General features: G+C 39.7%; 1 protein-coding gene and 1 long non-coding RNA gene across 6 annotated transcripts; one reads left to right on the plus strand and one right to left on the minus strand.

The window, feature by feature from the left end:
- Positions 1-3,275: 3,275 nt before the first annotated feature.
- CNTF (ciliary neurotrophic factor) lies at positions 3,276-13,705 on the plus strand. 5 transcript variants are annotated; one of them, XM_087714414.1, is made up of 4 exons: positions 3,276-3,808; positions 8,045-10,940; positions 12,115-12,296; positions 12,758-13,705. In XM_087714414.1, the coding sequence occupies exons 1-2, from the start codon at positions 3,695-3,697 to the stop codon at positions 8,543-8,545; spliced, it is 615 nt and encodes a 204-aa protein (XP_087570540.1). In that variant the 5' UTR covers positions 3,276-3,694; the 3' UTR covers positions 8,546-10,940; positions 12,115-12,296; positions 12,758-13,705. The 5 variants fall into 5 exon arrangements, with proteins under 5 accessions (XP_087570540.1, XP_087570546.1, XP_013921354.1 ...); XM_087714420.1 differs by having other exon boundaries at positions 12,863-13,705; XM_014065879.2 differs by having other exon boundaries at positions 8,045-10,133; positions 10,817-10,940; positions 12,115-13,705.
- On the minus strand, positions 12,002-13,792 carry LOC148049484 (uncharacterized). Its single transcript, XR_015696522.1, has 2 exons — positions 13,665-13,792; positions 12,002-12,106 (listed from the first exon to the last, which is right to left on the minus strand). It is a non-coding gene; the product is annotated as an uncharacterized LOC148049484 (long non-coding RNA).
- Positions 13,793-24,230: the final 10,438 nt, after the last annotated feature.

A 24,230-nucleotide genomic window follows, 5' to 3' on the forward strand; every position in this document is an offset into this window, starting at 1 on the left:
ATACTCTTATTAGGAAAGCAGAATAATATAGCTTGTTTTGCTAATTGGAAATGAATTATGAAGCAATTATGAGACTGAAAGCCAGCTGGGTGACAGTAATACTCTCAGTCCAACCCAAATCACAAGGTGATTGTTGGGGGGGAAATAGGAAGAGGAAGGAGTATTTTGTTTTTTAACTACCTTGAATTACTTCTAAAATAATAAAGCCAGGATAAAAATCAAATTTTCACTCACAAATCCAGTATAGTGTAATGGGAGCTCTGATAGTTCCTCTTGAAAAGTTCATGACTTCATAAGTGCTGGCTGGAGAGTTGTAGTTCCTTTGGGAATTAAGGTTTGAATTGTGCAGAATACATTATAAACAGTTTTTTGATGGATCATTACAAGGCTTAAAATTCAGTATCCGATTGATTGTTTGATTTGTTTTGGATTACTAAAACAAGAAAACTTACAGCTTTATAGAGGTTGGATCCTGATTATCTTCTATTTTGATTTTACTAAAATATCCAGTTTGAGCTATGAAAACAAGTGCCAGAGCTGACCAAACTGACAAACCCCACGACATGCCTAATACAATCATGCAAAACAATAGTTTGATGGTAATTTTTTGCTACAAAACTACTTTGAGGACATTTTGCAGTTAATATTGTTATATTTCATCTTTTATATGTCATATTTCATTTTCCTACAATGTTAATTTCATTTAAATTATTTAGTAGCTTACCCTTTATGTTTGAATGGCAGCTTTTATGACAATTATGAAAGCAGCAACAATAACATCAAACATACAGCATTAAAAAAAACTTTAAAATAGGGGAAGTTATCTGAATTATACAATTTGGGATTAGCGCTGTCCATAGTACTAACCAATGTAAAGGTTCTTGTAGCAAGTCAATCACAATTGTTGGGCAATTCTTATTACTGAATGGAACTTTCCTCAGATCAGCTTATTTTAAACTAAGAGTTTGAAATTTATTAATGGTATCTCAAAGTCTGCAGTCAAAGAAACCTATAGAGAATAAAATATATTCACAATGACTAATGCCTTCATGTTTCGTACTGCCACAATTTGCACACATTTTTGGCTGTTTAAATCTTAGGGTGCATTGTACCAAACTGTCTTGACTAGCCAAGCAAATGTTTCAGAAAATATAAGTAATTGATAAAAACTAGATGATGCTGACACTTGTGCTTCCATAAAAAAATGTAGGCTCATATATCTAGTGTTTTAGGCAAGGGATGCTGGGAGTTGCAGCATAGAAGACTAGAAAAGATTACACAAGATTTTTAGTATCTATGATGTTAAAAAAAAAGGAATATTGATTAAAGCATTATTTTCCATTACATTTTATAAATTGATTGTAAATGGTACTAAATATATGAATTGATTGCATATTTTATCCATTTCTGGATAAACTTTGTTGAAGCGTTAGGGTTCTGCAAAAATGGCTCTCTCTTCACACAAGTGTATAAACAACAAAGAACAACAGTATCTTAGGAGCAACTGAAGCAGTGGTGGGATTCAAATTTTTTACTACCGGTTCTGTGGGTGTGACTTTGTGGGCGTGGCAGGGGAAGGATACTGCAAAATCCCCATTCCCTCCCCACTCAAAATTTCTGCTACCAGTTCTCCAGAACCTGTCAGAACTGACAATACCACCTCTGAACTGAAGCCATTCAAAAGGCAGGGGTGCTTTAAAAAAGGCTGCACTGATAAACCTCTTTTAAATAATTTGTACATTCTTAGTTTCAATACAATATTTGGTCTTGCATTTGCTGAGTGCTCAAAAACTCATTTTTCATTAAATTGAAGAAAAAGTAAGAAGCTAAACATTTATGAAACATATTCAGGTTCTTGGAAAATACTTAAGAATAGTTGAGTTAAACCACCAAATATTTCCTGAATAAAAATATCTCTGCTTAATTCTTACAAAGGCAATAGAATTGTTAGCTTGGCACTGAGTTCCAGATAGTCACATCTGAAAACAGTCACCAAAACCTGATATCTTTTATTTTCACCAAACATGCTCCCAGCAGTGGTAGGGCAAGAAGTTGGTCTGTCTGGAAAACAAGTGAATGAAAACCTCCCCTAACGTTTTCTGGCGGCCCAATATCTGCAACTGGTGAGATATTGGTGCAAAGTGGGAATATTTTTATGGGTGGATGCAGCTGGGGTTTTCCATGCCTATCTTATGAGAGTTGGGGTTTTTCCTTGCTAAATGCCATTAGCCTGCATTGTAGTTATGTATCTCAAAATAGCAGGGAAAAGATGTCACCGATTTTTAGCATTCAAGGTCAGAAGGTACTTCAAGAAGTGCACAAGCAGGGCTCGGGAGGCACACATTGCTCACTTCACGTCTAGAAGATGCTAGATTGATAAATGTCATATTTCAAATCACCTGATCCTAAGAAATGTATGGCACTGTAAATTATCAACTGCATCGGATTGTTCTTGAAATGGCTCAATAGCCAGCAAAGGACTGGAGTTGCACAATATGCTTGCCAATAACAAAGAACAATGGCTGTGTTGCTTCCAGCAACATGTTAAGCTAAAATAAATGACAGTGTGGTTTATCATAGAACAAACCTCACAGAATATCTAGGCATAATCTATTCAATTTAGAATAGCCATTGTGATCTATAAACACAGGGCTTGTAGTGGGCTGTAATAAAGGAATCAGGTGTCCTGGTTCTTCTCTACTGTAGTTGAATGCTACATTTGTGCCAGTTAGTTTGTAAGGCAGCCTCATGTCCAAATGTGTGTGACCCAGTGGCCGAACTGATCTTGCATGAGGCTGACATTCCCAAGGCTCAATTTCCATTCTCAAAACCAGTAGCTCAATGGGCTAGGGTTTGGTGGTTGTTTTTATAGGTTGGGTTGGTCAATGGTGGGAAGCTGAGGGGACTTCGGTAGCGATAGTGTTTTACATTGATTTGGCAAAACAGAAATGTCTAAATCGAACGAAGCATTTTTCCTGCAAACTCCACACCTGAGCACCGTGGTTTTATGTTGGCTGGAAGGAGGGGAAAGTGCTAGCTCCTCTGTTTAATACCTGCCGAGCTGAATTAATTGTCTTGAGAGCCAAGAAGCGGGAAACCGGAGAAGACTGTAAGCCAATACAGTATTGCAACAACAGCATCAATTCGCAGGCTGCACCCAAACGGCCGAGATTCACATGACCGATCTTTTCCAAAACACCAAGGTTGCGGATGGGTCCGCTGACACGAAGCAGTTTCGTTTCACAACGGGAAAATAAATCCTGCTTAGAAGATCTGAACTCCTTTTGATGTCTCCTGCTCTTGGAAGGGTTAGATCTCCCCGGGTTGCAAGGATTAGCGGGGCCGCCGACGGGGCTCTATCCACCAATCAAACTCAAACCCGGAGCAAAGCGTTACAAAGTAGACAGCAGAGAAAGAGAGCCAATCGCCGGGGCCAAAAGGTGACCCAAACGGCCGCGTTGCTGCTCTCCGAGGGTTAAGCTCCCGCGCCTGGAATGTGCAGTTTCTCCTCAGGCCGCGGGGGACGGAGCGAGCGAGCGAGCGAGCGGGCGGGTGAGCGCGTCAGGCGCACCCGTCAGGAATTCTGTCGCTCGGGCTGGAATGTAGGAGCTGAGCGAGGCTTTTCCGGGGCTCCAGATCGCTTTCCTGACGCGAGCGGCGCCTGCTTTCTCTCCTGCTTTCTCCCCTGCGGGCGATGGCTACCTCGGAGCGGCAGCCCGGCACCTCTCCATACCGGGACTCGTGGCGTCAGACCGTTCTTCTCCTGAGGAAGATGCGCTCCGATGTCAGCAGCCTCCTGGAATGCTACGTGAGTTTCTCTACTGCGCGCGTTCCTCTGTGGGTGTTTGCGTGCGCGCTAGAGAGATGTGTGGTTTAGGGCCGGCATTCAGGTTTGGTGAGGATAGGATATAATTGGAGGGAAAAGAGCCTTGTGCTGTTGCTTCCATCGCTATTTTTTTTTTAAACCCCAAATGGAGTTTTGTTAATGCTATCAATTAATGAACACCATGTACTTGTTAGAAAATTGTATAATACCTAAACTACACATTCTGTGATTTATACACAAATGTGATGATACCTGAGTAAGATTATTCATCACCCCACTGACGCCTGAAGGAAATATGTTCAGCTCCCAAACCAAGCCTGAGGTGCTGTATTGGGGGTGGGGTGCTTAAATCTGAAGACTGCCATCAGCTCTTTACACCAACTCCCTTTAAAAAGCTATCTAATATTAGGGGATGAATTATTAGTATACTGAATCATATCACTGGAATGGACAAACGTTATGCATACTGGCTCTTCCTGCCCACGGGCAGAGTCATCCACCCCCATCTGGATGCTGAACTGCAGAAAACAAATAGCTCAAGTCACAGAGTAAAAGGTTGTATTGTTAAACAATAACTAACAAATTAAAGACATTTCAAATGTCCTAGAATTCATGCCCATAAAGCGCTCTCCCTCCCTCCCTCCCTCTCTCTCTCTCTCCCTCTCCCTCTCTCTCCCTCCCTCCCTCCCTCCCTCCCTCCCCCTCCCTCTCCTTCTCTCCCTCTCTCTCTCCCCCACCCCTCTCTCTCTGTGTGTGTGTGTGTGTGTGCATGTGTGTACCCATGTGGCATGTGTGAAAAAATCATAAAGTGCTTCTTCTAAAAGGAATGTTTTACAGTTTGTTGCCTTAAGGATGGAGGACCTACTTTTTATTAGAGATCAAGATATAAATGAATTAAGGGCTTGCTTTTATTTATTTTAAGGTGGGTCTGTTTTGTCAGGAAAGAAATTGGGGGGGGGTGAGATTATGTGATAGAATGCCACCTTGTGGGAGACTATATGTATAACTTGACATGGTTTTTTTAAAACCATGACCACATAATATTTATTTTAAGGAGTCTAACAGTCACACAGATTACTGTCTTGACCAAACTAATTTCACATGATAGTTTGTAGGATGATAACCATCATCCCAAAAAAGATGGGTGGCATGGTAATGAAAAGAGATCTCCATATACCTGCATTGTAACTCCTAGAGGATGGATGAGTTGGTTTTAGTTAGATTTGTTCTACTTCTTTTGCTACAGTGATCAGCTGATCAATTTCTTTGCATGATCATTTAGCAAGTTTGAATTCTTATCAATAAATGTCTATTGCACTCTTGAAGACACACAGGATGAGGATGAGTTCTTTCCTCACTTATATCAGGGTTAGAGTTAGGGTATCAGGTGCCCATCCTCAAGGGCTCATCTGAAAAATAAATGATAAGATATCATGAAATAATCCCATCTGCAGCAATAAATTAATTATTCCAAATGCTTCCTTGTTTCTTTAGGGAACAACAGTGACATTTCTGTTTGCCTGATTTCAATATTGGGATGACAGAAAATTAAAATTAATATTACCAAATATACTCCACTTGACCCATTCTTTAAGAAAAATCTATCATTGTATGTCACGGTATTGGATTCTTCAGATGCTAGGGAGGATGTGAGCAATTGGCTCTGGGAGATTATCAATGCTTTTTCAAGGGAAGGAATAACACTGCCTCACTTGAAGGAAGGAGCAGGGACCGACTTGTGCTTGACAAAGTTCAATCGGTCTTCAACTTGCAATTTTGGGGGAAATTTGTCAAGAATTTGGTGGGTAATCAGCTATAGAAGATTATTGAGGACATTGGTGATTTGGAACCTTTTCAATCAGGATTCAGGTCTAGTATAGGTTAGAAATAGCATTGGTTCCTCTAGTAGGTAGCTATTTCAGAACTTATATGTAGCTAGTACACCTTTCTTGGTCCTTTTAAAGCTTTCTGTGGCTTTCCATACCACTAACTTTATCCTTTTGGAACATCTAAGGTTTGAGAGTAGGAAGATCCATTTTACAATGGTTCTGCTCTTATTTAAGTTGGCATTTCCCTTGAGTGGCCATGTGGGGGAACCAGGGGTGGGTTTCAAATTTTTTTACTACCGGTTCAGTGGGCGTGGCTAGATGGGGAGCATGTGACTGAATGGGCATGGCCAACTTGACATCACTCACACACAACCGGTCACATGACCACCTCACCAAGCCATGCCCACCGAAATGGTTGCAAAAAGTTTTGAGGGGGGGGGGCCCTCCAGCTTCGCCAGAGCTAAGAGAGCACCTGCAAACTACCCGGTAAGAAAAAAAAAAGGGTTTTGTCCTCCCTGGCCTCCAGGAACACTCTGTAGGCTTCAGCAAGGCTGGGCCAGTTTTTGCCTTCCCTCAGCCCTGCTGAAGCCTGCAGAGTGTTTCTGGTGACTGAAGGAAGGCAAAAACACCTCCATTTTGGCAAAAAACGGCTGAAAAACAGGCCATTTTCCGCAAAAACAGGTGTTTTAGAACCAGTCACGTGTCCAGCTGAATTACTACCTATTTGGCCGAACAGGTCCAAACCAGTAGGAACCAACCTCTGGGGGAATACTCCAGTTCATGGAAATTTCAACAAGTGTTTTGCCCCTAGTGGTTCAAAATGGGATGGTGGAACATCTGTATTTAATATTGCTATTTTATTAGTTAGACTTCAACTTAGTTCCATCTGTGTTGTCCAGCATATTGGGCAACAATTGCTCTCCATCTCTTGTGATCAGATCTTATATAATTGCATTTGTCATTTCAGTAACAGGGGAAAAATGCATTTTAGACTAGACCTTATAAAGATTTAGGACTGCCAGTGATGGAGTTTGGGGTTTTATGGTTATGTATTTATATTTTCACTTTATGCTGTTTAGATTTTTCCAGGATTGGGGCAGATTACAAATATTACAAATAAATAATAAATGAAACAACGTTTTCCTTCAGAATATAGCCTCATCAGGAGGCAGCGCTTAGCTGACTCAGCTAATTTTGGAAGCTAAGCTGGTTCAGCTCTAATTAATCCTTGGATGGTTAACCATCACTGAATGATAAAGCTGCTGGCTCTACAGTAAAACATAATGGCTTGGCTTATGCAACTTTACAGACCAACTGCCCCAAACTTTATGGCTTAGAGCAGGGGTGTCAAACTCATGGCCCACCGGCAGGATGCGTCACATGCTAGTCCCACCTCCGCCCAGTTTAGCAAAGGGGAGAAAAGTCCCGATACATCACGTGATGATGCCATGATGATGTGAGTTTGACACCCCTGGCTTAGAGGATCATGAAGCCATTTTTAACTTGAACGCAGGAGGTAGTAGGTATGTCTTTCACTAGCAGAGTTAAAAATTTAGGACCCATTTTCTTTGGACTTTGGGAATTAATACTGAGAATGAGGCCTTCATTCCCATTTGTATTTTACATTTTTTCATCCATAAATCAGGCAACCTACAATTATTGTTGTAAATCACCCAGAGTCATTTAGGGGAGATGGGCTCTATATTAATTCAAAAATTTAAAATAATAAAATAAAATAAAATAAAATAAAATATTTTCTTAAAATAATAAAGTAGTAATAATAAGCAAGCAAGCAATTTTGCCGCCAAATCTTAGTGCTGCAATTTTAGGGTGTTTGGAGATAGTCTTCAAATTGTTGACATTTTTTCAACCATTATTTTTTAAAGTCTTTATACTTGTATTTAAAACTTACTTTGCTAAACTCAACCTATGTTGTAAAATCTGTTGATTCAAAGGTTCCTTATGGCTGAAAAGCAGTTAACAAGACATTTATAAAAGTGATTTTAAAAAGGAACTGTATCCTTTCAAAGATCCAACTGTGGCTTCAGCTAGATTTCCTTACCTCCTAGTGATAAAATCCCTCTAGAGACTACTGTCTTGCAAGTCTCTTCATGAGGATCAACTGTGCAGAGCACCTGTGGGTGATCTCAAGTCCTCTCCTTGTCCAGAGAGGAATTATCAAACATCCTGTCCACTTGCTGGCTCTTCATTCCACTGCAACTGTCAGTACACGGTTTCTTCCTTGGATGTCCTGTCTTTTGTTTTCTTTGTCTATTTATTTTTTTAGTTTGTATTTTTTATCATTATTGCAATTGTAATTTTTAATACAATTACTATTTAAAACCATTCTCTCCTCCTATCTCACGCTCACTACTCCCCATCGTTTCAGGCTGTGAAGCAAAATCTGGTAGAACCCTTCAACTTTGATCTGATCGATGTTGATTTGATCGATGGAGTACCTCTAGCTGATGTTGAAGAATGGAGTGAGATTGCAGATGCTGAGCGTCTGGGGAGCAACTTACAAGCTTATTGGGCATTTCAGATTCTGTTGGATCAAATCTTGGAAGAGCAGAGAACTGATTTAACCCCTGAGGATGTAGCTTTCCATGAATCTATCCAATCAGTTTTGCTGCAAGTTTCTGCTTTAGCTTACCAACTGGAGGAGCTGATGGTAACGCTGAAGCACAATGTGCCAGCTAAAGAGGTAAAAAATACAAAAAATCCCGATGAAAACAGCTTATTTGAAAGAAAAATAAGGGGCATGAAGGTGCTACAGGAGCTTGCCCAATGGACCGTGAGGTCAGTCCGAGACCTTCACAAAATCTCTATGTCTGTTCAGGCATCACCCACCACTGAGAGTGACAATGTGACTCAGGCTCAGGAAAAATAAGGATTCTGTTGGATTCTTAAGCTTCTTTAAAAACAGCATCTCTCCCTCGTTTGTGGTACTTAGATTGAAGCAGTATGGCCAGCATGAGCATGCAGAGAAGATTGGAATGAGTTCCCCTCCCATCCATATTAGTCTATACAGGATGCAGCCCATTCCTGAGGAGTGAAGAATTCCAAGAATACCAGTACTGCTTGGTGACTCTAGGCTTGTAGCCTTGTTGTGCTATAAGGTTTATTTGCAAATATATGCAGGCTGAGCACCCGATGAGTATTCATAATATTAACACTCAAATGGATTCCTGTTTCCTGGGAGTTCTGCCAGGAAACTCTCTTTGCCTCTGTCTAGTTCCAACCTAGACTAATTCTGTGCTCCGTACATACCATCCACTAATCTCCTCCCCGTGATTCTTCAAGGAGGAAAGACTCATCCTCAAAGTTATTGCCAGTGTGTTTCTGGTTGCCTTCTTCTTTGCTGAGAACTTAACCATGACTAGCAAAAGCCCCTATGTTAGCTTTTAAGGAACACTGCCTTGGGGCAGTGATTTTCCAAGTATGGCTCACAGAGGCTCATGTGATAGTGTGTTGCAACCTCCCAGTGCCACTTCAGCCCAGTGGTGTACTTAGCATGTCTGATGCCCAAGGCAGATCATTTTATCACCTCTCTCCTTTGTCACCAAGAACTACTTTGGTGTAGGGTCCTGCCATAGGCATGAAGCCGGCTGGGTCACTCACTCTCTCGTACCCGTAAAGCAGTGGCAAACCACTTCTGAAAATGTTGGCAACACAACTGCAAACGGAACTTGTCAAAATCTGACTTTAAGGCACAACCTTTTTCTTCATCACTACTGCACCTGCCAATTGTTATTTATCAGATTAGCATGTTGGAACAGTAACCCAGATCCACACCTGTAGCTGGCCTCCTTGTCATCTTTGGCAGCCCTCCCCTTGTGTCTTACCTGGGGGAGGGGGTGGATTGCTCTCCCACCCCTTCCATAGTATTGTTTCAGTCGAGCGTCTGTCTATTTTTCAGTAGTTGGGTGGCCTAAATCAATGTGTGGATGGGTGGGGAATGTCAAGGATGGAAAATGTCAAATCTGCCCTGGCAAGCCACTTTCCGGAGTCAACTCTCTACTTAGCTACTGCCTCAAGTGATAAAGAAATACCTGATTTTGGATTACATTTTTGGTACAAATTTGACATTTACAGCAAAAATCTAGGGGATGGGAAGACATACAGAAATACAAGTATATAACCATATTTTTATTTGCCAAAAAAGGCAAGATTCCATGTTCTTAAGGACAAAAGCATAAGGTGTCTGTTTAACTGGATGGTCATCACATTTTCTCTGAATTGTTTCTTCAGATGGCCATGATTTCAGAAAGTCTGAGAAACACAGCACTGGGGCAACCATACCGAGGCCCTACTTAAAGAAAGTGTTTCCTCCCTCAGAAGTTACAGGCAGAATTCAAACATGCACAGTGATGACCCACAGTGGTTAGAGTGCAGTACTGCAGGCTACTTCTGCTACCTGGCTGCCTGCAATTTGGCAATTCAAATCTCACCAGGCTCAAGCCTTCCATTCTCCCCAGGTTGGTAAAATGAGGAGCCGGATTGTTGGGGGCAATATGCTGACTTAGAGAGGGCTGTAAAGCACTGTGAAGTGGTATAGGTATGAGTTTAAGTGCTATCCTGCGAAACCTTAATGTGGTTCATTAGATTTTGGTTTAGCATATTGTGTAAATAAGCCATTGTAGTTTATAAGCTTTTCCCAATGACATTTGAACCCACCAATTGTGGACTAGTTAGTAAACCATGATTAAACAAACTGTGATTAAATAGGAAGTAATTGTATTCAGATTAACCTTCTTTTGTTTTCATTACATAATTTCTTTTTTTGAAACTTTGAGAGTAGGTAAATTTAGTTTAGTTTACTTTATTGTCATTGCACTTCGTAGAACGAAATTAAATGCCATCTTCAGTGTACACCATACATAAGAAAACTATAAAAATAAAACAAAAACACACATCCTTCACATTCCATACATTGAATTGAAACCCATGATATTGCATTGATATTACACTATACAGTAGAATTCAGTATAGTTACTGCTCTGGGGTAGAAGCTGTTTTTTAGCCTATTTGACCTTGTTTTTATTGTAAAGAACAAAAAGTAAAGTCCTTTTCTTAAGGCAGAACAGAACAGATTGATGCTATTATTGAAGCCAACACAATCAAAGTATATGGTTACATTTCTTTTTTTTTTTTCATTTAGCTATTCTAAATGTATAATACAATACTGCCAAGGTTGGCATTCAGGAATGTTCCTTTGGGCCTCTCCTTTCTATTTTCATCAGCATTAGGCTATGGTGCTCGGATGGGGCACAAAAGAAATACCGGTAGGTGTATTTTTAAGGCTGTTAAATCATTCCAAGTTATAGTATTTAGTATGAAGGAATTTAGCCAAAAAATCATTTCTGTAAGTTTATATGCAGATATATAGTTTCAGACAACTATATAAAAAAAACAAATAGGATTCTATTGTATTTACATGCTTAAATCTTAAAAAACTAAGTATGTAGGATTGAGGGTTGTTTTTCTCTTTGGGACAGAAATCTCTATTTGGTGACCTTTGACAAATATAGGGTATTTAGAGTATTTAGTGCATAAAATAAATTGGGAAGGAACTCCATCTCTTTGTCTCCATCTCTTCCCAAAAGGAAGATTATTGAAATGGATTTATGCATGTAGTAGAAGGTAGGACGGATTTGTGATAATCTCTCAGGATTTTGTACCAGAGTAATCCAAAGATTGCTTTCCAGAGTAAGAGTAAATAGATTTAAGTATCAACACTGATGCATTGCAAAAAACGATGGACGTTATTTTGTATGGAGAAACAAATTATTTTTAGGCTGTTCTATAATATAATATATTTGTGGCTATGTTTTTTTCCATATATAAAATAAATAAGCAAAAAGAAATCATTAAGCAAAAAGAAAGCAAATTATTAAGCATAAAAATCCAGTTCTATGAACATAATCAACCTTAATTTGGAGAAATTAAGTATTTTTGGTGACAAAACTAAAGACAGAAAAAGAGAGGAAGAATAGAAAGAATGTGAATAGGGAGCTGTAATAAAGGCTATGGCAGTTCTGCATTTGTATTGTTCTTCGAGGCAACCATCTATTTCATTGCCCAAGTCTTCTGATTTCCAGATTAAAATGAAAAAGCAGGGATTGGCCTGTACTGACCGTACAGGAATGTGCTGGTTATTTTAGGACACAATGAGCAGGCTTATGTCATGGCAAGTTTGCAGCACTAACACTCAATTGATGGCAAACAGAAAGGTGTCCTTCCTGGCAACAGGATGAGCATCGAGATGACTCAGCTGATCAGGGTTAATTTGCTGGCCAGCAAGAAGTGCACTGTCTGTGCACTCAATTATGGGTTTTTTGGGGGGTGGGGGGTGGGGGAGAATCTTCTTTCTCTGGAAAATGTACTTTTAAAAACCCCTGTATTTAATCTCATGACAGTGGAAAGCTTTTTATGCTGCCATCTTTAACCACTCTACAGATTGGGAAGTAAGGCATCTCCTCCATAATGTCTGCTTGGAATGCCCTATACCATAATGCTCCGCAACATTGGAAATGGGAGCTCCTTCTTTGACAAGACCTGTCAGGTTGCAGCAGAAGATTCCAGAATATAGAACTGTAGTAAGGCTCTGGAAAGACACAGAATGACTGCTGGAGAAAGGGGTAACTATTTTATCTAAGATGGTGATGGTGTCTGCCTCCCCTCCCCCCCAAAAAATTTGGAAGAACATTTAGTTTTCTGGGAAGTGTAATTCCCTTAAATTTTGTGAGTTGTTTGCTACTATGAATAATGATTATGAAGAAAAGCCAAATTGCACGAAAGGCCACTCTCTGAATAGTTGTCCCTTATTGCAAATACTAGTTTACATTTATATTATCCTCATTGTCATGAAGATGAACATCCAAAATCAGTACAATGGAATAGATTTTGTACAAAATTTGTCAAAAGTAAGACTCCTCACTACCACATGGCTGGATATGTAGGATAGGGGGGAAGGAGCAAACAATTCTATTTATTTTTCCATAAAAGCTCTGGTCATCTAAACTATGGACTCCTGGGGGAGGGGATCACAGCTTCCTACTTACAATTTATATTTAATTTTCTTTCATTGGATCGAATCCAGACTTGCTCTTCTGGTAATGAAAGGCTCTTTGGCTCAGATTCTGCTGAAGCTCCCACTAAAAAAAAGGAGAGAAAATTTAAAAAAAAAATACTTCCCCTTTTGCAGTCTTCAAAGCTGCCTCCCATATGATTTTGAAATGATTCCACAATCTTCCAGAAGAGATTTCCAGCCAACCTAGAGAGGAAGATGGATAAGGAACTGATGATAAGTACTCCTCCCTCTTCTGCCAGGTGGAATACCCAGTTTCAGAACTGTGAAATTTGGGCATATCTAGAACTTGTACATTGAAGAAACATGAGAAATAATAATTATTTTTTTTCATAACGGTGTCTGCCTTATCTCTATACTAACTTGAATGTTTATTTGTCCTCTTTTAAAACAATGTGAAGTGCTTCATTTGGCATGCTTGTTCAGCTACTGAAATATGCAAAATATGTGAAATGTAATCATTATGAGTGATTGTTTATTTTTGTACTGTGAGCTAAATTTCTGATGGAAGAAAATGTCTAATAAATGTCAAATGTGATGTTTTTGATTAATGGAAATAATACTGACAAATTTTACTTGTAACATAAAGGTACAACTAGCTTGATTGGTTACAATTAATACTGATATTTTATTAAAATATTAAAGAGGATGTTGTATAATCAAGTAACACATTATTTTAAATTAATTATATTCAGCTCTATCAATAATTGCCTGTAGAACAAATTCCTTCACTCTCTTCAGCAAATCTGTGGTGATTCCAGAGAAGAGGAGAGGATGGAGAAATTCCTTTCCCCAAAAGGAAATTAATGTTTGGATACTGCTGAATGCATTTCTTTTCATTTGGGTATTCTAAAAATTGTGGAAAGCAAATGCCACCTTAGAAGAGGCATTCTGCTTTTACATGCACTGGAAGGAATGCCTCTTCTCAGACTATGCTAGCTGTGGCACATTTGTGTGTCAGTTAATGACTACCAATGGATGTTTTGTTTTGTCTCGGAGTTATAGTTTTATAGACATGGAAATTTACTTTGTGATTAACTCATATTATCAAAAAGGTTTTATTTGGACAAATCAGAGAGCTATTTATTGAATTGTATTGAAAATTGTTCAGAGATTTAAAGAAAATAAAGCGTGTTATTTTAAAACAAAGCATTTTCAATTTTTTGTAGTAATTTTTCAAATGGTAAAATAAATTCAAAACATGGAATATTTCAATTATAAGCATTGGGAGAAGGAAACAGGAATGCAGATAATGCTGCTACCACCAGAGAGCAGTGATAACAAAAACTTTCAAGCTCACCTTTTTTACTTTTAGAATTTCATCCTTCCTGAACAGCTATAATGCTGGATAATATTTCCTGTACATTATAGTCCAAATAAAAAATTACTCAAGGAATCATTGGTGAGCTTTTGGACCAAATGACAGTGATCTGTTGCCATTTCATCAGCAGTTGCACCTGACATCTTCAGAGGTGACAGTAAGGAACTGATTGTTGCCTGGCAAGCAGATCTATGGTTGATCCACGCCATAGGAATCCAAAAAAGCTAGTTCCTGATTGGTTCAAAATAGACCAAATAGTTTCAAAATGGATCAGTCAGAGGAGGAATCAGGGATCAATTTATTAGATTCTAATATAAAAGCTGGGTCAACCCATTTCAGTTGCCTGTGAGAGATATACCACAAACAGCTCACTTTTGTCTCTGAAGATACTAGATTTTGAAAGTGTGAAAGTAAGTAAGAATGGGGTGAGGCTCCTGCCTAGGTGGAAATATCTGTACTTGCAAAACATTGCTTAGGAGAGGGGTTTCTATAGCTGCAATTATGTTTCCTAAGAATTTAGAACAATTACAAAAGAAGCTGAATCCTCTCCTACTATAGTCAAGTTATCCTGTTTCCGATCTTCTATTACTGAGCTACAAAAATTCAGATGACCACCAGATGGCAGCAAAGAGGTTAATAGTTTCATCTTCGGTTACCCAAAAACAGGGTTTCTTAATCTTGGCAATTTTAAGATGGGTGGACTTCAACATGCTGGCTGGGGAATTCTGACGATTGAAGTCCATACTTCTTAAAGTTGCCAAGGTTGAAAAACACTGTTCTAGAAAATATTCAATTGGGGAAGTGTGCAGCAAAAAAAAATAATGCAAATCAGGCAAAAGAACAGGGAGAACAAAAAGGTCAAAAATTTATGGTTAGAAGATTATTCAATATGGGAAATTCCAATGTTGATTTGTTTCTGACTGTGCTTGAATCTTCAGTGTTTTTGAGTTATTGCCATTCTGTAAATTATCCATCCTATCCAAAATCTTCATAATGTTGTTTCAGACAAAAGTCATTTTCAGTAAAGGGCATCCACAATTTTAACTGGAAATTTCTGCCACAGTATTACTGGCTATTTCCCTATTTGTTCATTCATTCATTCATTCATTCATTCATTCATTCATTATCTATCTATCTATCTATCTATCTATCTATCTATCTATCTATCTCAGATAGCATTAAATATGATTTCCTTTCAATTTATTTTAAAATTAAGAAATAATTCTATTTTGTAATTTAAAATTTTCACCGGAGAAAATGTTATAACACTCATAAGGTTCCCACAAGCAGTGTGTGTGTGTGTGTGAGAGAGAGAGAGAGGGAGGGAGGGAGGGAGGGAGGGAGGGAGGGAGGGAGGGAGGGAGAGAAGGACAGGGCTGGGGAAAATAAATATCAAAGCTCTGTTGTAATGTTGTTGTTCATGGCTCATGCTTTAAAAAACTTTTCTACATCATTCAATTTTCATTCTTATGGCTTCTGAAAAGGCTTCACTGAAAAGTCACCTCTTAATTAACTTACATCCCCTGCATGGGAATTGCTTGAAATGGTCTATAGCAGATCTGATTATTCACAAAACAAAAATGAATTACAGTAGCATTTCTTAGCAAAATTCCTCCATAAGTAATTTTGTGTGTGTGTGTGTGTACAAGTTAATAGTGATAGGCACTTGGCATGCAATTTCTTACACATTAATAGTAGTTTGTAGTAGAGAATAATGTCTGGAATAACATGTTGAAGACCGAGAAGAAAACAGTGAAACTGAGCTTTCTTGTGCTTTATCCACTGCCCACATTATGTGTATTCAGTTCCCATCCATCTCTCTTTAGCAACTGGAGCACAAGATAGTCTTGATTGATTAAAAAATGAGTTGAAATAAGCATTGAGTCAGAGCCAAGTACATGGTGAACTTTGCCGAGAAACCTGATAAAACAATGAATGACTATCTGGCTTGTGAAGTAGACAATTTGGGAAATAACATAGCATTGACCTAAATCTGATTAACTCTGTAAATGTTCCCATGGTAAGGAATCTGATTCAATTAAATAGGTCATTTCCCCATTCAACTTTGTGCTTCATTCTTGCTCAGTTGTGACTGTGCAGCAGGATCAGGGGAAAGTTTTGTGGCTGAAGGCCGCACTTAATTCTGGGGATGGGCTTGAGAGCCATAAATGATGGGTTCGTGATGCAGACTAGGAGCGGTTGCAAACTGTCAGATCTGGAATTTTCAATTTCTTGTCCCAGGTTGATGTGTGTACTAGAGACTGCAATATGCTTTTCATTAGGCTGCACAGTACACATTTTACCTATTTTACCCTTACAAAAGGGCAGGGTTAATTCCTAGCAGCATATCCCTCAATTATGGGTTGTCCAAAGAGAGGCCTTAGGGGCTATCTGAAGTCCTGAGACCTTGGCTTTCCTATCACTGCTTTATTGCTGAGTTTCCTCAGTATTACAGGTCAACTTATGACCACAGTTGAGCTCAGGATTTATGTTGTTAAGTGAGACATTTCCTAAGTGAGTTTTGTCCCATTTTGTGACTTTTCTCGTCACTTTTGTCAAGTGAATCGCTGTAGTTCTTCAATTAGTAACACAATTGTTAAATGAATATGGTTCCCCATTGACTTTGTTGCAAACTTGTTGTGACTCTGAGACATTGCAATTGTCATAAATGTGAGCCAGTTGTCAAGCATCCCAGTGAAAATCACATGACCCTGGGCAGCGGTGGGATTCACTTACCCTCCCTACCGGTTCGCAAATGTGACCACGCGCCATGTCTGCGCATGCGTAGTGCTCGCACATTACTTCAGGGTGGGTGGGCGGAGCCTCCCGCAGCTGCTGCTACTGGTTCGCCCAAACCAAAGAGAACCGCCTGAATACCACCTCTGACATGGGGATGCTGCAATGGTCATAAATGTGAAAAATGGTCATAAGTCCCTTTTTAAAGTACCATTATAACTTTGGACAGTCATTAAAGTGAACTGTTGTAAGTCGGGGACTACCTGTGTCTGTGCTTCTCACCTCATCTTAAACACATCTGGTGTCCCTAATCCAGTGTTTCTCAACCTTGGTGACTTTATGTCCTGTGGACTTCAACTCCCAGAATCCCCCAGCCAGCTGTGCTGGCTGGGGGATTCTGGGAGTTGAAGTCCACAGGACTTAAAGTCACCAAGGCTGAGAAACACTGCCCTAACCCATCACAAACATCTTTCGATTTAGCTGCTTACAATTTTCAACTAATCTAGTACCAATTTTCTAAGATATGTAAGCTAAAGTAATATCAACATGAGACAGAATTGTTCCTCTCTCATGAAAAGCACTTCTTCCTTCTGTCTTTTCAGAAGCAAAATTCGAGAGACAAAAGTATAGGAGTAGTACAGTAACCTTTTTTTTTTTTTTAAGTCATTATTTTTAAAAAAATACACTGATATTCCAACATTTCACCTTTTCCCTGGAATTGCCTTTTTATTCATTGGTTCGGTATGGGAAATCTTGTGGTGTGACACCACCCAGAATCAGCTTGTGTGAACTGGGCAGCCATATAAATTTGGCTAACTAAGTAAAGTTTTCGCATCTTGTCCAACGATTGCATCAGACAGCTTTAGCCTTGGTTTCTGCATTATTTCCCTAGATTCATTGCAACGGGAGAACATTTGGGGTGTTTTAATTTTACTTCATCATTTATTTTTGGACAGAAAATGCTGTTGCAGTGGCAAGCTAAGGACTTATAAAGGAGTAATAGCAATAGCAATAGCAGTTAGACTTATATACCGCTTCATAGGGCTTTCAGCCCTCTCTAAGCGGTTTACAGAGTCAGCATATTGCCCCCAACAACAATCCGGATCCTCATTTTACCCACCTCGGAAGGATGGAAGGCTGAGTCAACCCTGAGCCGGTGAGATTTGAACAGCCAAACTGCAGAACTGCAGTCAGCTGAAGTAGCCTGCAGTGCTGCATTTAACCACTGTGCCACCTCGGCTCTTTTAAAGTAAGTAAAGTAAAGTAAAGACCAAGATTCCTTTGCAATGAGCTTAGCCTTTTAATTTCTTGGCAACCATGGAGGTAGTTTGCCATTATCCTCTTTCAGGGCCCTTTTTCAACTTCCTTATGCAAATTACAGCTCTGAGATTTCCGGGGGGGGGGGGGGGCTCCAAAAACTAACCTAGCCTGACCCTGCTTAGCTTTTTTTAAAAATAGCTGCAGTCAGCTCATTGTTGCTATCTGCTGCACTATCTCCTATTTAATAGATAATGTTTCTCATTTGAAAGTCCACTTAACTTTTATTATAATCGAGGCTAAGTAAGTAATTAAAGCATTTGGACTAGCTGTATGTGTTGAACACACAGCAAAATGTTAGGGAAAGAAGAATAGTCATATTTAGTCTTGTGCTGAGTAGAATGTTTTCATATTCTGATCAGAGGTGACTGTTTCAGCCAGCCTGTAACTATGAATAAATGCCTGATTGGGTGTGATACTTAAATTAACTCATCTTCCTCTTTCGATATGAGTTCACGTCTGTCTATACCTCAGCTACTAGACTGTAAAATGAATTGTAACTCCTCTCTATTCATAATTCTGTTTGTGTCTCAATTTGCCACATTGAAATGCAAAGGTCTTCACAAATTGGAGGGGTAAAGCTAAATCCCTCCCCCTCCCGCAATTCACTTAAAGCTTAGGGTATATCAGCCGGTTGCAGAGTTGCAAGAATGATCAATGAAATTTATCATTAATATGCTTTTGGCTTTATATGTGTAATAGAATTAATCTGCAATGATGTTATCTTTCACTATAAATCTATATTGTTTTAGATTTAAATCATACTGCCTGAAGGAAATGAGAAGCTTGGCTCTTTTTTTTTTTTTAAATTATCCTACTTATATACAATTCAAGGCAGCAAACATAATCTAATACTCTTTCCTCCTCCTATTTTCCCCACAACAACAATCCTCAAAGGTGGGTTGGCCTGAGAGAAAGAGACTGGCCCAAGTTACCCAGCTGGCTTTCATGCTTAATGGAGGCCTAGAACTGTCTCCTGGTTTGTAGGCCAACATCTTAACTGAGGGGTGAAATTCAGCAGGTTCTGACAGGTTCTGGAGAACCGGTAGTGGACATTTTGAGTAGTTCGGGGAACTGGCAAATGCCACCTCTGGCTGGCCCCAGAGTGGGTTGGGAATGGAGATTTTGCAGTATCCTTCCCCTGTCACACCCACCAAGCCATGCCCACAGAACTGGTAGTAAAGAAATTTGGATTTCACCACTGCCTTAATGGGCTATTTAAAAAAAAAATTGTGAGGCATTCAATGGATCCAATTATTTCAAGTGTCATACATGGAAGCACCATCTAAAGTATGTTTCAGTATTCAAAATGCATTGACAGACTTTCAATTCAAGATAAGCCACATTCGTGAAAATAAAACTTCAACAATTATTTCAGTATTTTGTAGACTTTCGTATGTTAGGCTACTGAAGTCAGTGGATCAAAAACAGCAGAAGAAAAAAAATGCACTCACATGAGATACAGAAGCAAGAAAATTGGAAGGGCTGGGAAAAGAGGAATCACTTCTTATGCAGTAGAAAATAACCACTTGCCACTAAATCATCATCACTGCTGAAAAGATGGCATCTTGCACTGTAAAGGGATTCTTTACAGCAGGCCATTTGGCATATATATTGCTGTGCCGTCCAACAATGTAATGCTGGCATCAACTTTACCACTGGCATCCTTGGGTTTTAATCTTCTATCTAGTGTAAAGTGGTTTCTGGCACAAGATAACAGTTTCTGTGTAAGAGGTAAGCTTGGTGCCATTTAAAAATTGCTATGATCTCTCTTCAATAAGCCCAATAAGAATAGTTGAGTTATAAGTTCTCTGTGTAGTAATATGTTTTTTTCTCTCCTTAGGGTCATAAAATGTCAGATATGTTTATATCAGAGGTGGATTGATCCCAGTTCGGCCCAGATTGGGCAAACTGGTAGTAGCGACGGCAGGAGGCTCTGCCCACCTGCCCGGACGCTTCTGTGCATGTGCAGAAGCATTGCGCACGTGTGCAAGCATTGCATGTATGAGTAAACTGGTAGTAAAAAAAATTGGAAACCCACAGCTGGTTTATATTGAATAGGCACAGACATTCATGGGTGTAGGCTGAAGCCAATAGTAAACAGCCCAACCAAAGAATGTCTAAGACCATCCCCACCAAAACTGACAGAGCAAGAATATAAACTGACAGCAAACTGCACTCCTTACTAGCACTGACAATGTTACCTAGTTTGGGTAATGAAACGTCTGCAAGAAAAGAAGCAAACTCAGAGAGCACCAAGGATCCCAGATAAGTTGAAGTGTGTAATTGAATCTCTGTAAACGGGATGTGTCAGTTTCCCCATGTATGGTTGGCACAGAATGTATGTTGCAGATAAAAATGAAGACTCAAATATAGTGTTTCCCCACATCAGTCCAAAGAAATTGGAGTCTTCTGCTTGAGGTGTTGAACACCTAACTTCTTTTCCTCCTGCCGCTTTGAATTAATAGACATTTGTTGGGTCACTTGATGGTCATGGTTGAGCTGTGGTTATATAATGACCATCGCTGGACCAGAAATTGCTGGTTCCCACCTCACCAGTTTCTGTCCATCTTAGGTACTTGCATTTCTAAATACATGATGAAAAACTACACATGTCAAGGGATTTAAAGCTTTGAATCTGGGATTATGTAATATTCTCAGCATAACTGAGGTTCATTTCAAACAATACTTTAAAAGAAAGCTCTATGCTTCGGAAGCTATGTTGTTGTTAGTTGCAAAGTCGTGTCTGACCCATCGCGACACCATAGACAACATTCCTACAGGCCTTCCTGTCCTCTCCCATCCTCTGGAGTCCATTTAAGCTCACTCCTATTGCTTCAGTGACTCCATCCAGCCACCACATTCTCTGTCATCCCCTTCTTCTTTTGCCCTCAATCTTTCACAACATTAGGCTCTTCTCATTAGATGGCCAAAATATTTGAGTTTTATCTTCTTTAGAATGCCAGATCAGAAGCTATACAAGTATCATTTTACCACTTTATACTCTGGACAAGTTGAGGAAAACCAAGGACCTTCCAATAAAACAGAGATACCTACTATCTACTTATACTACTTTTGTAAGGATTGCTCAAAGAGTGTAAACGAAGTGTTGAATTTACTGACAGAAGATAATATTTGTAACTCAGGGCTGAACTGTGTAATCTTTGGTGTTCTTCAGACAAGTGTGATTGTTTGCTTGCACACGTTTCATTACCAAACTAGATAATAGGCCAATGGTTGGACAGATATTTTTCCTCTGCCTACTGATCCTAAAGACTGATTTGTGTTCAAACAGTCTATTATTGGAGCACCAATGGCGAAGAAATAAAGAGTGGCAGATCATTCAGCCACTGCTATGGGGAGGCTACCTTTCTAACCAGCAATTGAGAGATCAGTTATATCTCTATGGAGCCTGGAATACTACCCCTACAGGAGGGGTGCCTAGAACCATCAGCTGTCTAGAATTGTTGTTATTGTTTCTGGATAATCCTTCAAATAGATGTTTGCTAATCACCTCTTTTAGCTAAAAGCTATTTGAGTGTGCCACAGTTTTACAAGTCTCATAAAAATCAAATCAGGGGATCTTTTTTAAATTTGAAAATAATAATATAAAGTATTTTTTAAACAATACTGGGGGTCTTTTAGGCTAAAGCTAAAGATGGATTTCAATCTCAAAAGACATATAAATGAAATTATATTTGCGGACGCTGGAAAGAGAGAATGCTATCTTATTTCTGACCCAGTTCTTGCCAGGACTCAAGTTGCAAATAAATGAGGTATGAATACAATTCAGGACGGTTCCAATATCAAGACAAGCTCATTTGTGATTTTGGCTTTTAGTGAGGTATGTGTGTATTTGTTTTGCCTTGCACAAGTACAGCTGAATCAAACAACAAGTTAACTACCTTGCTAAAAGTGTCATGAATCTAGAAACACTTTGCTTTCATAGTTGGATAATTCAACCTCCTCCCATTGTCTAGCTGTTAAAATAAAGAAACAACTCCATTATTTTCTGATCTGAAGAGGCCAAACAAGTTTTGCGTAAGATGCGTGAGATGTGGAAGATAGAGTAGAGCAATGATGGTGAACATTTTTGGCACCAAGTGCCAAAATGGGAACATGCGGATGCACGCAGGAGCCCCGAAACTCAAAGACCAGCTGGCTGGTATGAATGCACATGCTGGCCAGCTGGTCTTCTGGTTTCCAGTGCGCGCATGCACACCGGCTAGCTAGTCTTTGGATTTCTGGCACTCCAGCATGCGCAAAGACCAGCTGGCGTGCTGGAAACTGGAAGAGCAGCTGGCGATGGCCGTGTGCCCACAGAGAGGGCTGTGCGTGCCACCTCTGGCATACGTGTCATAGGTTCGCCATCGTGGGAGTAGAGCAGTGTTTCTCAACCTTGGCAACTTGAGGATGTCTGGACTTCAACTGCCAGAATTCCCCAGCCAGCATTCGCTGGCTGGGGAATTCTGGGAGTTGAAGTCCAGACATCTTCAAGTTGCCAAGGTTGAGAAACACTGGAGTAGAGTATGAGAGATTCTGTCAAAGTCAATCTTTGCACAAGAAGAGTGCTTGTAAAGCCTTAAATTCCAACATTATACTGCATAGCATACCTAATAGGCCCAAAGAGAAGAAATACATGCTGGTTGGGGATGATGGGACTTTTAGTTCAGCACATCCAAGAGGAAAATGGTGGCATAATACAGATAGTCTTGGATTTACAACCATTCATATAGTCACCGTTCAAAGTTACAATGGGCACTGAGAAAAGGAAGTCAAATTCATTTAACAGCCTTGTTACTAATATTAAAACTGCAGCAATTCACTTATCAACTGTGGCAAGAAAGATTGTAGAATGAAGCAAAACTCAGCAATGTAAAATTTGGGCCCAATTGTGGTCATAAGTCCAGAATTACCTGTACTAAATTTAATGATCCAGTTATACGATTTGCTATAAAGAACTTCTTTTATGTCAATTAAGAAACAATGTGTAAGTAAGCCTGCATGAGTCATAGCATTGAATTCTATTCTTCTTTGTTAAGAAAAATATCAGAAGAGCTGGAATGAGGAACTTTCACAAAGAAAATACTTGATGGGAGTTTTCTCAATTGTGAAACCTGGTAGGTAGTCCTGAATAATTCATTGTTGCCAGCCCTGTCCTGTTCACTTATTTTACCTGAACTGGGCACGTCAATAGGTGCTAAGACTCATATGGTTCTACAGGCACAGCCACCCTAGTGGTGGGTTTCAAATTTTTTAGAACCTCTTCTGCAGGTGTGGCCTGCTTTGTGGGAGTGGCTTGCCAGCCATGTGTCTGGGTGGGCATGGCCAACTTGTAAAATGTGGTGAAACTCACTTAACAACGTTCTTGCTTAGCAACCAAAATGTTGACTCAGAAATGTTGGCATTTGAAGCATGCAAGTCTTAAAGCTATCAAGTTACAAGACCCTTGCACCCCTAACACTTTAGAAAAAAAAACCCAGGGGTGTTCAAACTTGACAGCTTTAAGACTTGCGGACTTCAACTCCCAGAATTCCTCCTCTCGCTCTTCATCTTGATGATGTGCAGATGGGTGGGGGGAGGGAGCTGGAACCGGTTCTAAACGGCACTGTAGATTTGTGGAACTTCTTCTATAGAAGAGGTTAGAACTGGCAGGAACCCACCCCTGAGCCACCCCAACATTTCAATGCACCCAAAATAAGGAGATTATTATTTTTAATGAACCAAATTCCATTCCTGCTCTTCAAGTCTGCCTGCTCAATGGGCAATGTGTGGGGCTTGAGTGGGGGCCAGTGTGTAGCGTCCCATCCCTCTGTATGTACATTGAAATACTTCCTTCAGTCCAAATAGCAGAACATGATAATTCTTAGCATAATATAATGTCTGAGCTGTTCATCTAAGAGTCTTTTCACAGCAGAGACCCAGAACAGAACTAGAGAAGAAATGCTGGCATCCTGATGAATTGCCATGACTCTGGTTGGTGTTTTGGAATTGTTGTCTTTTTGCAAGGTGGAAAATGGAAGATGACAGGACTTTGGCCATGGCCCAAAGAAGAAAAAAGGTTAGTGTCTAGAGGAAGGAAGTTTGAATTCGCTGGCAGAAAAGGGAGAA

Source organism: Thamnophis sirtalis, unplaced genomic scaffold (assembly GCF_051295495.1).
Source record: "Thamnophis sirtalis isolate CommonGarterSnake01/CBP01778 unplaced genomic scaffold, rThaSir2_p1.2 scaffold_1, whole genome shotgun sequence".
Taxonomy (NCBI): domain Eukaryota; kingdom Metazoa; phylum Chordata; class Lepidosauria; order Squamata; family Natricidae; genus Thamnophis; species Thamnophis sirtalis.

Coding starts and splice junctions, on each gene's coding strand:
- CNTF (XM_087714406.1), top strand. CDS start 3,695: ATGGCTACCTCGGAGCGGCAGCCCGGCACCTCTCCATACCGGGACTCG. Junction 3,809..8,044: donor GCAGCCTCCTGGAATGCTAC/GTGAGTTTCTCT, acceptor CCATCGTTTCAG/GCTGTGAAGCAAAATCTGGT.